This window comes from Fragaria vesca, linkage group LG6 (assembly GCF_000184155.1).
Source record: "Fragaria vesca subsp. vesca linkage group LG6, FraVesHawaii_1.0, whole genome shotgun sequence".
Taxonomy (NCBI): Eukaryota; Viridiplantae; Streptophyta; class Magnoliopsida; order Rosales; family Rosaceae; genus Fragaria; species Fragaria vesca.
In genome coordinates, this window is record NC_020496.1 from 19,278,083 (window position 1) to 19,293,921 (window position 15,839).

General features: G+C 38.6%; 2 protein-coding genes across 2 annotated transcripts; one reads left to right on the forward strand and one right to left on the reverse strand.

The window, feature by feature from the left end:
- Window positions 1-1,421: 1,421 nt before the first annotated feature.
- Window positions 1,422-5,233, reverse strand: LOC101295249 (mediator of RNA polymerase II transcription subunit 7b-like). The gene is made up of 6 exons (XM_004303325.1): window positions 4,736-5,233; window positions 3,983-4,139; window positions 3,580-3,649; window positions 2,634-2,800; window positions 2,476-2,549; window positions 1,422-1,803 (listed from the first exon to the last, which is right to left on the reverse strand). The coding sequence occupies exons 2-6, from the start codon at window positions 4,115-4,117 to the stop codon at window positions 1,722-1,724; spliced, it is 528 nt and encodes a 175-aa protein (XP_004303373.1). The 5' UTR covers window positions 4,118-4,139; window positions 4,736-5,233; the 3' UTR covers window positions 1,422-1,721.
- Window positions 5,234-6,436: 1,203 nt separating this feature from the next.
- On the forward strand, window positions 6,437-7,654 carry LOC101312180 (probable leucine-rich repeat receptor-like protein kinase At2g33170-like). Its single transcript, XM_004305496.1, has 2 exons — window positions 6,437-6,565; window positions 6,752-7,654. Exons 1-2 carry the CDS (start codon window positions 6,437-6,439, stop codon window positions 7,652-7,654), a joined length of 1,032 nt encoding a protein of 343 aa, XP_004305544.1.
- Window positions 7,655-15,839: the final 8,185 nt, after the last annotated feature.

Sequence of the window (15,839 nt, forward strand, 5' to 3'; positions counted from 1 at the left end):
ATCTTCTATTAAGAATTTGTTTGCTCACTCCTCTTTCTTTAATTAACTGATGTTTCTTCATCTCTAAAATGCTAAAAAACACTGTTCTTGTTGTTCATTACACCATCAAATTAGTCCAATATTGCGTCGGCATGTTTATCTTATGACGAAAAGCTATAGAAGCTCCAGATGTTCCTTCATTCTCCAAGTTCTGAAGAAAACAGAAAAAGTCAATTTCTCGAGGACATTCAATTCCACATTGCATATCTGTGAAGTGTACTGTAATTCAAGACACGATCATAACTTATAAAACTAAGGATGAAACTGAAAATGAAAGAGTTGTATGAAAGAATGGGAATACAACGTAGGACATTGCAGAGCATTGAGTTTACTAAGATGAAGAAGTTTGCAAAATCTTCTCAATTTTCAACTTGCAGATACCAATGAATTTCACATTTACTTCTAAAACATTTGGCCAACTGCGTATTCATTCAACTGTAAATCCATCTTCTAAAATTGTAAAACTATATTTGTTAACATAATAGTTACCTTATACAGCATTGATCATAAACATCAAACACCATAAAATCTTGACAGAGACTATTGAAAAGATATAATAACGACTAAAATTCTGCATGAACTTATTAGTTATTATAAGTTCCATTTGATTTTGATGACTTCACTTTTGGTGTGCATAGTTTATTTTTATCACCAAAAGTTTATGTTCTCGACTTCAAATCCTTATACTTACAAATCATTGGACCTTGCAACATAAGGCAATGTGTATTTTTTTTTTCCATAAGTTAAAAAAACCACAGGGACAGATTCAACAGATACAACTCGAGCAATCAATTGTACATGTCTTGTAAACTAAGTTAGATGCAGTTTTTTCCTGCAATCTTATTTGTCCTGTTAACAAATTCATGGTCACAGCTGTAAATTTGTAATTTGATATCAACAAATTGAGTCCTGAATTTAAAAGAAGAAATGGTTCATTTATTAATTCATGCGTTATAAACATAACTTGAAAATCAAGATAAATAAAGATGACTAAATATTCATAATTTAAATAGTTTAGTCATTAATATAAGACATGACATAAACTAAGAGAATATGAAAGTCCACGTTTACGCAACAAACAACAACAGGAGGAGGAAATAACTAATTGTTTTTTAAATAAAAAGGGAAAAAAAAATTAATTCGCAGCACTGTTCACGTGAACAGTGTACAATGTCAGTGAACAGTGCTGACGTCAGCACAGAAAATATATATATAGTAAATATCAGACGTACCAAAAACCAACACCTAATATGTGATCACAAATGATAACCTTTTGGGAGTAGGTCGTGTATATATTCAGATGCAATTGGATTAGAGAGATGATAACCTTTTGGGAGTAGGCTGTGTATATATTCCGACGCAATTGGATTAGAGAGAAAATTACAGAGCAATAGAACATGATACTATCATCCCGTTTAAATAGATTCATTTGAATTAAACCTCGGATACCATCACTCAATAACAGCCAAATGGCCTATTTGCCTTTGACACTAGAATAGAACGGTAAAACCAGAAGTTTCTGATACAAAACACGATGGTAGTAGATGAAACTCTGTCCGAGATAATTTGATCTGTGGGACTCCACAACCCTCCTAAAAGCTATTAGATGCCCGTCTATGAGGCTTTGATCATAAGTAAGAACATACATGAGCACTCCCTACTTCAACATACACGAGCACTCCCTACTTCAACATAAGAGCTGCACTATTGTCCTCCAACGATTCAAGGGACTCCTTCAGAAGTGCCTGTGCTTCTTCTCTCCTCCTAAACAAGAAAATCAGACAATTGTCTCAAATAATTTCATGATATTAAATCCACATGGCAATTTGTTAAAAGCATAATCACACTCCCAATCTCTAAGGATTTTATAATCACTTTCCAAACAACTGGACAGCTTTTAAATCAATATTGCACCAAACAAATTTCAATCTGTCAGTGACTCCATACAATAACAGGACAACTTTCAAGAAAGAAGTTTGTTAAAAAAACATAAACCTGTTGGCACCAACTCAAATGACACCTTGAGATCAATAAGCAAAGTTCTGAAGTAACGGAAGTTGAAAACAGACTGTGCGAAGAAAGATAAGTGTTTGCATAACGATTTATCACAGCGTCAGCAACAAGTAAACTTAAAGCAAACAATATCAAATACGCAGATCCAGTTGCCACTTGCCACTTTTATGGCAATCAACACCAACTAAGCCCATAGAACAATTAAAAGTATTTTTGCAAAAACTTAAGCAATTCTACCATCTTAATCTATCAAATAGGTCACACAAGCTATACCACTCAAATCAAGTCCTAACTGGCAAAACAAGTATTTTTAAGTATTAATTGTTTTTCTTCCTAAAAAAAGTTCTAATTGTTTTGAGAACAAAATAAAATATTCCAGCATCAAGTGCACATTAAGGTTGTCGGTAATTGTTGATAGCATACCTCTTTATATCCTCAACAGCTTGTTTACGTCGTTTTATCTGAAGTTCTAGAATGTGTATAAGCGTTGCCCTAGCCTGCATAATAAAGACATAACAATATAAAGTAGTCCCTTATAACAACCCGATACAGCAAATACAATAAGACCCAGTATATCTTACCTGATGGGGCCGCAATGAGTTAAGAAGATGATGCAAGTTCTTAAATATAAGAGATATTTCTTCCACCCTCCTTGCATATTGTGATGGCCTCTCCACGAGAATATCAGCGAGTTCCAAAATGTGCAGCTGTAACTCTCTGTTAAGGGATCGTAATTCCTTCTTAAAATCTAAAACATAGTACAACTTTTGTCAGAGTCGAACAGTGAGGCACAGCAGAAGAATAAATTTAATAGCAAAAACAATTAAGTACTAATATAAATTGCATATAAAAATATGAAGATACAAACTTGCAGAGTTCCTAACTTCCTATTCGCTCCTTGCACACAATTATCTCACGTAATTAAATAAACCAGAAAAATTACTATAGCAATATCCCAAGTAGTCAAGAAACTCGTATACTGCTCTAAAAGTTTTTTTTTTTTTATTTTTTTTCATGTTATATCATTGTTTGGCCATCAATACCTGATCTATCAGGATTACAATAGCTAGTATGGAAGCGTTCATTCCCAAAGGCTAGAAAAATAAGTTAATAAGTTAAAGATGTGGATGAACATTTCCTAAATGTTGCTACTTGCCTTTAGATTCAATAGTTCCTTCCAAGATTTTTATATAAATGTATTTATGTAACATAATTGAACACCTCTCATAGTATCTGTGTCCTAGCTTACCAGATAAGAATCTTATTAACTTTCTTATAAAAGATACTAATCCCCTAATTCTACAGACCCTAAGGAGAAACTGCTATAAAGATAAAGAATAAAGATGGTCAAATCAATTCCTACGTATCAAAGGTAGTTTTTTTTATTTATTATTTTTTTTTTTAATACAGGACACACACCATTTATTCTTTCCAAACAACCCAATGAAAAGAAATAAAGCAAGAAAGAAAGACTGAAAAAAAGAAAAGAAAAAAAAAAGGATTAGAGTAGCCTAGAGGTAGAAATACCAATATTTGGGCCTTTTGGGTACAGCTGACGCACTCCCTGTTCTTCCAGGCTTGGAAGCACGTCATCCGTCTATATAAAACAAACCAGACATTTTGTTAAAATTAAATTACAAGGAAATAATGAAGATCAGATCAGACGTTATAACATCAACAGAATAGTCTAGAATAAGCTTTGTGTTGTTAACAAACTCAAAACTCAATAGGCAACTTGCAACTCAAATGTACTAATATTGCATTCCTGGCTTAACAAACTAAATGATGTATTACATTCTCCAAACAAGAAACTACACAATACAACTAGCTACAACAATCTCTTATGGCACCCAAAGGCAATGTTCGGATATCAAATTTACAATCGTATATAAATGTGGAGAAGCAGGTAAAGAATAAGAAAATAGCTTACAGTGTAATTGGCACCATAGCAAATGTATGTCCCTTCAATAGGTGGTGGCGGCTCAGGAGCTGATTTTGGATCTTGCAGGTAATCTTTGTATAGCTTATAATACGGTGGTGGAGGTGGGTAGGTCGCTGTAGCCATTTTGATCACCTTCTTGCCAAACCTAACATCAAAATAAATAAAACATTAAGTCAAATTTGAAAGGATGGAAACAAAAATTCTAGCGGACAAACATTACTGATTTTAAACAGTGCAAAACCCCAAAAGTGAGAAAGTAGTCATGTTTAAGAAATCGTACATGGACCTGTACAGCCTCAATTGGATACTGATAGAACAAATAGATTTAATACTTCAAATTGTTCCTAGCACGAAATCAAATTACTTGTGTTTGTTCTTTGAAGAGGAAAAATACAACTGAAATTATCACAACTCAGTAGGTTTGATTGCTCAGGACCTGAATAAACCATCAAATTGTACGAATAACATTCACTATTTTGCTGTTTGTTCAAGAAGCATATCTACCCCATTCCCAAAACGAAAAAAAGCCACCAAATTCAGAATTTGCTCTCTAGGATATATGTGTTTGGAAGCATACTGGCTATGAATGAAGTCGATTACACAGGTGTGAATATTATCTTGTCTAAAATACCCTAAAGAATTAAGAGTATGAGACCAAAGTTTGGACTCCAACAACAGCAATCCATTCAGAAATCGTGGAATTACATATTGAAAAACTGAAAAGTGAAAACCCATTCTCACCCAAATCGTCTGCAGCGAATTTCAGCAGAGTAGCATTGAACGGTGGCGGAATGAGTGCCTTCTTTTCGAACTTAATCAAGCTCAGCTCAGAGTAGCAGGACGCTGAAGATTCAGACGAGGAAGGCTCGACTGGATAGATCTAAACTAAACCCCCAATTAAGATCCCCAAATTAAACCCCAAATCCTTAAAGGCTCACAGATGACGAGAATTTGACAGTTTTGGCAGCCCTGTCAAATTTGACAATAAACTATCCACACCCCCAAGGACGTAGTCAACACTTGAGAATACCCACTAAACCGGAGAATACCCACCAAAAACTAGAGCATTTTAGTGCCAAACATCAGAACAGGGAGAGCACAATGCTAGACCCGAACCATTCAAAAGCTAAAAAACCAGAATCACAAACAGAACCCAAAGGGGGGCATGCTCAAAAGACAGAGACACTTCTCACAAACAAATCTGAACCAACATGAAAGAGAGAGAGAGCTGCATACCCCTTTGCGTGATTTTTAGGTTTTTTCAGTTCTTGGTCTCACAAATAAGGGGGAATGAGAGAGCAGCTCTACTTGGGCCTATTGGGCCTACTGCTAAACGCTGGGCTGCAATACTTGAACCCAATACTTTAAACATTCTTTTAAAAGATAATATTCTCTGCTTGAACAAAGATTCGGTAATCATAGAAGACATGTTAACATAAACACAAGGTGGAGGCATTGATATGGCTATGAAGATCGACTCCATTTTGCCCAAGGCTCACAGTCCCACACTGCAGGCGTAGTTTCTTTGTATTTTGTCATGGTTTATTTCAATCATGGTGCCAATTGTTTTTTTTTTTTTCTTGTTTTTCTTTTCTATTCGGGCAATAACATTTATCTAATATTGTGTAGTGTTAACCATTCTTTTTTTTTTTTTTACTAGTTCAAAATTAATAATTAAACAAGTGTGCACATATCACTATCGTGTTAATTTTCATAGTCACATTTTATTTTAAGCAATTCGTATGTCTGAGAATTGGCCAAACGGTCCATTCCGGATTAGCTAGTTGATCGAATGTCCAAGTCATTGTGGTGTAAAAAGAACCTGTCCTATAGAACTAGTCATAAGTATTTGGATACCATGCCTGCAACTCATTTTCTTCATCTGCTTAACTCATTTCATCCACTAGCTTAGCTCTGAGCCTCTATATTGTTCTGTAAAGCTGAACCTTAATTTTCAGTACCCATTTTCCGATTTTCCGGTTTGATGTGCGTAAGTGATATCCAAGCAAGAAACTTCAAACTCATGGAGGCAACATCCTACTGCATTTCCGTAAACAAAAAAGCAAAGAAATTGATGCGATTGTTACCAACTTGTTTAAAATAAAATAAATGAGCGTGAAAATTTGCAAAAAAGAGGTGACTGGAACAGTCATAACTCACAACCAAGTCTTCCGAACCAACGTCTAGTATTGGATTAACGTAATATCTGAATAGAGAGGAGAAGACTTGAAAGACATGCATTAAATTTTGGCTAAATTTTTCTAGGAAGTTGCCAATGTGATAAGGAGAGGAGTTGAAAGTGAAGCCAAGCACAGACTTTATGAGGACTTGGAATTTTCCAAATACAGATTAGAAGCCAAGCACAGAAATTAGAAGCCAAGAACAGATGGTTTATAATCACTTTCCCATTGTGCATTTGTTCATCTGAAAGTTGCTGTAAGAATGACAACTTTGTTCTTCCATTTCTTCCTCTTCTTGATCACTCCCTGTGTTACTAACTCCATCCCTGCTGTTCACAGCAAGTGTATTGAAGCTGAGGAACAATCATTGCTCAATTTCAAGAAAAGTCTTGTATTTGATTCTTCTTCTTCTTCTTCCTCCAAGCTCACAACTTGGAATTCCAGCACCGAATGCTGTTCTTGGCTCGGTGTAACTTGCGGCACTAATGGGAGTGTTGTTGGTCTTGACATTAGCAGTGAGTCTATCTCATGCAATATTGACAATTCCAGCAGTCTGTTCCAACTTGAACATCTTCAGAGCCTCAATTTAGCCTATAACGACTTCAATGGCTCTTCAATTCCATCAGCAATCGGGAAGCTTGCAAATTTGAGGTATCTAAATTTAACCTATGGCTTCTATTCTAGGCAAATTCCCATTGAGGTTGCACACTTGACAAGGTTGAAGGTTCTTGATCTCTCTAAAAATAACTTAAATGGGGAGCTGAAACTTGAGAACCCGAATTTAGGCATGCTAATCCAGAACCTGACAGAGCTTACAGAGTTAAATCTTGATTATCTGAACCTATCAGCTCAGGGAGCTCATTGGGGCAAAACCATATCATCTTCACTTCCAAAGCTGATGGTGTTGACCTTGTCCAATTGTGATCTTTCAGGCCCTATTCATGAATCATTTGCCAGGCTTCATTCTCTATCCGTGTTAACATTGGATGATAACCACATCTCTGCTCCGGTTCCAAATTTCTTTGCCAATTTTTCAAGGTTGATTTCCTTGAGTCTCTCTCGATGTAACTTGTATGGAGCATTTCCCAAAGAGATATTCCAGGTACCTACACTACAGTATGTTGACTTATCTACAAATACAGAGCTTCTGGGTTCCCTACCAGAGTTTGGAAAGAATGCATCTCTCGAAACCATATTCCTATTCAGGACTAAATTTTCAGGAGTCTTGCCAGACTCTATTGGCAACCTTAAAATGCTGTCTAGATTACACCTTGCAGATTGCAATTTCTCAGGAGTGATTCCAAAGTCACTGGCAAACCTAACACAATTGAGGTTTCTGTACCTGTCATCCAACAAGTTTTCTAGTCCGATTAATTCTATTCAATGGGACAAACTCATCAAGCTAGCGGATCTCGACTTGGCCAACAATCTACTATACAAGAGTATTCCATTGTCTCTCTTTTCTATTCCCATGCATTGATGGGTCAAATTTCCCTCCTTATTTGGAGGAGGATGTCATGTAGTTTACTACATGTGAAAAACCTTTTCAGTGAAGCCTCAAGACCCATTCAATTAACCAAGAGACAAGATGGTATATGAATAGAAAAGTTGGTAGTGTGTATATGTTGAAATGCAAGAGAGAGAGCCTATATGTATAGGCTTGTTGGTGGCTGAAAAGTTTGACAAAAGGATAGAGATGCATTGATGGTGCATACAAACATTGAAGCTTGAATTAAGGAAGAAGTTTGAATTCTCTTCCTTGTGCATGGACGTGAAGGATTTGCATGGGAAGTGCATGAAGAACGTATGCATATATTTGCCTATATATAGAGGCATTTGCAATGGTGCAAAAGATATAGAAGAACCGGTGAGCTCACCTTGTGCTATACAAGAGTGTGAGATAGAGAGAAAACTCCAAGTTGAGAGTTTGTGTGTGTAACAAAACAAAGTGTGTGTGAGAGTGTATCCCTTCAAGAGTGAGTCTTGAAGTAGTGTTTCTCTCCGTGTAACCTTTATTCGAATAGTGGAGGTTCTTTGTTGTTGTTGCCCCGTGGATGTAGGCACTTTGCCGAACCACGTTAATACCCGGTGTTCTTTATCATTTTCTTTCCGCTACATTTTACATTTGTGGTTGTGAGTTCTGATTCTATTCTACAGTTTATTCTTCCGCATAACCCAACAGTGGTATCAGAGCTCTTGGTTCTGACCGGGAGCTGTTAGAATGGAAGGATCACGGAGTACCATGATCAGACTCAACCACTCCAACTGGATTACGTGGAAGCCGAGAATAGAGGATATTCTCTATTGCAAAGATTTGCACGAGCCGATCGAGGGAGACGATGCCAAGCCAGAAGGGACTACACCAGCAATTTGGACGAAGATGAACCGCAAAGCCATCGGTCATATTCGTGAATGGGTGGACGACAGTGTGTTCCACCATGTTGCCAACGAAACCAGTGCGCATGAGCTATGGTTGAAGTTGGAGTCCTTGTTCGAGAAAAAGAATACTGCCAAGAAAGCTTTTCTCATTAAAGAGCTCGTCAACATGAAGTATCGGGGAGGCGTTCGAGTGACTGAGCACCTCAACAACTTCCAGAGTGTACTCAATCAATTAGCCACGATGAGCATGAAGATTGATGATGAGTTACAAGCCTTGTTGCTGCTCAGGTCGTTACCAGATAGTTGGGAGACATTTGTTGTTACTGTATTTGTTGTTACTGTAAGTAACTCTGCTCCTAATGGTGTATTATCTATGGAAAATATTAAAGATAATATGATGAACGAAGAAACCAGAAGGAGTTCTTCGTCAAGTTCAGAAAATGGTCAATTCTTCGTTGCGGAGAATAGAGGAAGGAGCAAGAGCAGAGAACCGAGAGGCCATGGAAGAAGTATGCGCAAATCCAGAACAAGATTTAGCGGAAAGTGTCATCATTGTGGTCTTCCAGGCCACATGAAAAAAAATTGTTACAAGTTGAAGCGGGAATTCAAAAAAGGGCGAGAAGACGCTACTCATCAACAAAAGGAGGACACGAACAATGTTGCTGCTGCAGTGTCTCATGATGAGTGTGAGTTCCTGTCACTCGGAGGTGAATGTCTATTGGTAGATAATCCTGGAGTTCAATGGATCATTGATTCCGGAGCCTCGTTTCATGCCACGTCCCACGTAGAGTTCTTCACTACGTACAAAGTGGGCAATGACAGCTACTCCAATATTGCTAGGATTGGAGATATTTGCTTGCAGACGGATGTGGGCTACCAGTTAATGCTGAAAGATGTGAGACATGTTCCTGGTCTACGTCTCAATCTTATGTCAACCGGTGTACTTGATCAACAAGGCTTTCATCATCATGGCGGTGATGGAAAGTGGAAGCTTACCAAAGGATCTCTTGTAGTTGCTAGAGGAAAAATGTGTTGCACGCTCTACAAGACTTATGGGAAGATTTGCAAGAGTGAGCTAAATGCAGTCGAGGAATCCTCTCCAAGTTTGTGGCATAGACGTCTTGGCCACATGAGTGAGAAAGGATTGCAGATGTTGGCGAAGAAGTCGCTAATTCCTGTTGCCAAAGGTAACTCACTAGACTCTTGCGATTATTGTTTATTTGGTAAGCAGAAGAAAATCAGTTTTTCGAAGTCTTTCACGAGGAAAGAAAATATTCTAGATCTTGTACATTCAGATGTGTGTGGTCCGATGGAAGTCGAATCATTGAGGATGCATAAGTATTTTGTAACATATATCGATGATGCTTCACGGAAAGTTTGGGTTTATTTGTTGAAATCCAAAGACCAGGTGTTCCAGACGTTTACAATTTTCCACACCATGGTGGAAAGGGAGACTGGAAGAAAATTGAGGTGCCTTCGCAGTGACAATGGCGGAGAGTACACATCGCATGAATTCAGAGATTATTGTGCGAAGTATGGCATCAGACATGAGAAGACGGTTCCTAGAACACCCCAACATAATGGCGTAGCGGAGCGGATGAACCGTACCATTATGGAGAAAGTCAAATGCATGTTAAAGATGGCCAAATTGTCAAAAGAATTTTGGGGAGAAGCTGTGAAGACTGCGTGTTACCTCATCAACAGAGCACCGTGTGTACCTTTGGAATTTGAGACTCCAAATGGAGTTTGGACCGGTAAAGATGCATCATACTCGCATCTGAGAGTATTTGGATGTAAAGCATTCGCACATGTATCCAAGGAGCAGAGATCAAAGCTGGATGACAAGGCGTTGCCATGCATATTTGTTGGCTATGGCGATGAAGAGTTTGGCTACCGGTTGTGGGATCCAAAGATGAAGAAATTCATAAGAAGCAGAGATGTGGTTTTTCATGAAAACCAATCAATTGCTGATTTCGACAAAGAGGTACTACCGAGAAATGCAGCAACTGACAGCCGCATTTATGATTCACCGTTGCAGCAAGAATCTAATGTTGGGCTACAAGGTGATAGAGTTGAAGGTGTACCAGACATGGTTGATGTGGAAGCCGAAGATGAGGGGGAGCTTGATCAGGGGGAGCAGCCTGTGAATAATCAAGCAGCAGTTCGCAGAAGCACTAGGAGGCCGATTCAATCCACCAAGTATCCATCATCACAATATATTTTGGTGACTAACGATGGAGATGATCCTTATGCAAAGTACATCCTTTTGACTAGTGACGGAGAGCCTGAAAGTTATGAGGAAGCAAAGATTCATCAAGACCACGACAAATGGAGGCTAGCCATGGAGTCTGAGATGGAATCTTTACTGAAGAACGACACCTACGAGTTGGTGAAGCTTCCTAAAGGCCGGAAAGCACTCAAGAACAAGTGTGGGTGTTCAAGCTGAAGTGAGATGAGAATGAGAAGCTGACGAAGTACAAGGCTCGTTTAGTTGTCAAAGGATTCAGCCAGAAAGAAGGAATCGATTTTGATGAGATTTTCTCACCTGTTGTCAAGATGACTTCGATTAGAGTCATTTTGGGCATGGCTGTGAGCATGAATCTTGAGGTGGAGCAAATGGATGTGAAGACTGCATTTCTTCACGGTGATTTAGAAGAAGAATTATACATGGAGCAACCAGAAGGCTTTGAAGTCAACGGAAAGGAGCATATGGTTTGCAAGTTGAAGAAAAGCTTGTACGGATTAAAGCAAGCACCAAGACAGTGGTACAAGAAGTTTGACTCCTTCATGGGGAGTCATGGGTACAAGAAATCATCAGCTGATCCTTGTGTGTATATTCAACAATCCGTTGGAGGTAATTTTATCATCTTACTACTCTATGTAGATGATATGTTGATTGTCAGCAAAGATACTACTATGATTCAGCAGTTAAAAACAGATTTGTCAGAGTCCTTTGATATGAAGGATTTGGGACCAGCCAAGCGGATTTTGGGCATGGAGATTGCCCGTGATCGAGGGAATAAGAAATTGTGGTTATCACAAGAAAAGTACATCGAGAAGGTACTGGAGAGGTTCCATATGGAGAAAGCAACACCAGTTGCTACTCCACTTGCGAGTCACATGAAGCTCAGCTCAAAGCAGAGTCCTACAAGTCAGAAGGAAGAGGAAGAAAATGGCAACAATGCCATATGCCTCAGTAGTAGGGAGCTTGATGTACGTGATGGTTTGTACCAAACCAGACATAACACATGCAGTTGGTGTTGTTAGCAGATTCTTATCTAATCCAGGCAAGGAGCACTGGAATGCTGTTAAGTGGATTCTTAAATACTTGCGGGGAACTTCAAAGATGAGTCTATGCTTTGGAAGTGGCAAGTCTGAACTGGTTGGTTTCACAGATGTAGATATGGCCAGGGATATTGACACGAGAAAGTCCACATCAGGGTACCTGATTACATTTTCAGGGGGAGCTGTCTCGTGGCAATCAAAGCTACAAAAATGTGTTGCTTTATCAACTACAGAAGCAGAGTATATTGCAGCTACGGAAGCATGCAAAGATGTTTTGTGGTTGAAGAGATTCCTACTGGAATTAGGTCATGCACAACAAGTGTTTGTCCTGCATTGTGACAATCAAAGCGCAATTCACTTTAGCAAGAATTTAAGTTTTCACTCGAGATCGAAGCATATTGATGTGAGGTATCATTGGATACGTGATGTGTTGGAAGCTAAGGAGATACTGCTAAAGAAGATTCATACAGATAAGAACAGTTCGGATATGATGACGAAGTCTCTACCGAAAGAGAAGTTCGAGTTCTGCAGAAGTGCGTCAGGAATGACGCACCCCTCCAATCAAGTCGGGAGGGGAAGATTGATGGGTCAAATTTCCCTCCTTATTTGGAGGAGGATGTCACGTAGTTTACTACATGTGAAAAACCTTTTCGGTGAAGCCTCAAGACCCATTCAATTAACCAAGAGACAAGATGGTATATGAATAGCAAAGTTGGTAGTGTGTATATGTTGAAATGCAAGAGAGAGAGCCTATATGTATAGGCTTGTTGGTGGCTGAAAAGTTTGACGAAAGGATGGAGATGCATTGATGGTGCATACAAACATTGAAGCTTGAATTAAGGAAGAAGTTTGAATTCTCTTCCTTGTGCATGGACGTGAAGGATTTGCATGGGAAGTGCATGAAGAATGCATGCATATATTTGCCTATATATAGAGGCATTTGCAATGGTGTAAAAGATATAGAAGAACCGTTGAGTTCACCTTGTGCTATACAAGAGTGTGAGATAGAGAGAAAACTCCAAGTTGAGAGTTTGTGTGTGTAACAAAACAAAGTGTGTGTGAGAGTGTATCCCTTCAAGAGTGAGTCTTGAAGTAGTGTTTCTCTCCGTGTAACCTTTATTCGAATAGTGGAGGTTCTTTGTTGTTGTTGCCCCGTGGACGTAGGCACTTTGCCGAACCACGTTAATACCCGGTGTTCTTTATCATTTTCTTTCCGCTACATTTTACATTTGTGGTTATGAGTTCTGATTCCATTCTACAGTTTATTCTTCCGCATAACCCAACACATGCTGCAGTGGTTAGTACTTTCTGAAAATCACTTCTCTGGTCAGTTGCTTGAATTTTCTAATGTCTCTTCATACTTGCTGTCCCATATTGATTTGAGTAGCAACAATTTGGAAGGGTCTATACCCTTGTCTATCTTTAATCTTCCAGTACTTCGAGAATTGAGTCTTTCTTGGAACAACTTGAGTGGTTTTCCTTTTTATGGTTTTCAGGAGTCGAGAAATCTTTCAATTCTTGATCTATCCCACAATAGTTTGTTGTTCATCCATAATGGTACCAACTCATCACAGTCCTCCTTCCTTCAGATTCAGAATTTGATGTTGGCTTCTAACAAGTTGAAGACATTCCCCAATTTCTTGAAAAATCAATCTTTATTAGCCACCTTGGACCTTTCAGACAACCAGACTCCAGGTCAGATACCCAATTGGATTTGGGGACTTCCTCTCAATGGTCTATATCTATGTTGTAACAACTTGGTAAGTCTAGAAGCTCCTTTACTTGGTTCTAGTTACCGTATGGCAAATATTGATCTTCACTCTAACCAGCTTCAGGGACAAATACCATTGTTTGTAAGTGGCAGTTATTTGGATTACTCAAGAAATAACTTCAGCTCTAGCATACCAATTGACATTGGTGATTTCATTTCTTCCAAGGCCTACCTTTCTCTTTCAAGCAGTAACTTGTATGGGGAAATTCCAAAATCCATATGCAACGCAAGTAGCATAGTTCTCGATCTCTCTAATAACTCTTTGAGTGGAATCATTCCCCAATGCTTGACTCAGACATCTTCACTTTCTGTCCTTGATTTGAGAAGAAACAACCTTACTGGATCTATCCCTGATAATTTTGTTGAAGGTTGTAATCTGAAAACTCTAGCTCTGAGCATAAATCAGATAACAGGTCACTTTCCAAAATCTCTAGCCAAATGTTCAAGCTTAGAGGTTTTAAACCTTTGGAATCAACCAAATAAAAGACACCTTTCCCTGCCCCTTGAAGAACATATCCACCTTGCGTGTCCTTATTTTGCGATCCAACAAATTTTATGGACCCAATGGATGTCCTGAGACTAATGGCACCTGGCCGAAGCTTCAAATCATAGACTTAGCTCATAACAGTTTCAATGGTGAAATACCAGGTCCGCCATTGACAACATGGTTGGCAATTAATGATAGTTAATGAAGATGATTCTCCAGTTGACCTTGGCTTTTGGTGGACAGGAGGTGGTCGAAGTGGGTTCTTTATTGATTATGGTGATGCGGTAACAACTACAAGCAAAGGTCAGGAGAGGGATCTAGTAAAGATTTTAACTATCTTCACTTCAATTGACTTCTCTGGTAACCAGTTCAATGGAACAATACCCAAGGAAATAGGCCAACTGAGAACATTGTATGCCCTCAATCTGTCCAGTAATGCTTTCACAGGCGAAATCCCATCATCCTTTGGCAACATGAGAACCATCGAGTCCTTAGACCTCTCACAAAACCACCTTAGCGGCCAAATTCCACTGCAGCTTGCAAATCTCACTTTTCTTTCGTATTTGAATGTCTTAAATAATGAACTGACGGGAAGGATCCCAACCAGCACTCAGTTATCGACATTTCCTAACACCTCCTTCCAGGGTAACAAAGGATTATGGGGGCCTCCTCTGACAGAAGATATACCAGCCGTATTGCCACCACCTACATTAGATGGAAGCTCAAGCAATCAGAACTCTGGAGATGAGATTGATTGGGATATTATCAGGGTTCAAATTGGATTCACATGTGGATTTGGAATTGTCATCGGATCGCTTTTCTTATGCAAAAGATGGAGGGAATGGTATTACAGAGTTATGTGTAACTTGATGTTAAAGATATTCCCTCAGCTGGAAAAAAAATTTGGAAATATTCAAAGAAAGCATGTTTACATAAATGGAAGGTACATGAGACACTGAAATGATAAGGTAGACAATGCAGCTCAACTCGATTATGCTGGAAACTCTCATGGTGTTTTTTCTCTATACTTTATCACATTTTACTCAAACTATGGTGTACTATTTTGTAAGTTATTTATTTTGGGTAATCAATGTTGTAGTTGTTCTTGTACTGTAATCATTTCAACTTTTTAACATTTTTGAGTTTTTTGTATGGTGATTGTTTCCAGATATCTTATCATCAGTACGAGGTTAGTAACAAGATTTTCTATTTCTGATTAGACACAATGCTCGACTTTTCAGCAAGACACTATGAACCCTTCGCTTGCTTAGCAAGTTTACTATATATAAATGTAGATTATCTCACACTACCTATGCCACAAGTCCACAACTAATCTCTTGTCAAGTGTTCAAGTTTAGGGGTTTAAACTGTCGGAAACAATCAGATAACAGATAGATAAACATAAATTCAGAACAGAATTGAGTCTGCTTCTCTAAAATAGGTGTAATTACATGCAACAACTAGTGTATACTCCTAGCAATCCTCAAAGATATCAGAAGAAAGAGGCGTACCTTTTTCGATGAAGTTTTCTGGTGAGCTGCAGTCCTCGCTTGCCAATCGGACGGTGGGTCGTCAGAGATGGGCTTACCAGCCACCACCATGAATGTCTATGGTTCAAAGGACTGATGCTATACCCTTCCCTCACCAAATCGAGCTCTCACTTCTTCTGCCATCTGCCAGTGTATAATATCCCAGTTTTGTGTTTTCCTTTCATGAGCACTATTTTCTTGAAAAAAAAAANAA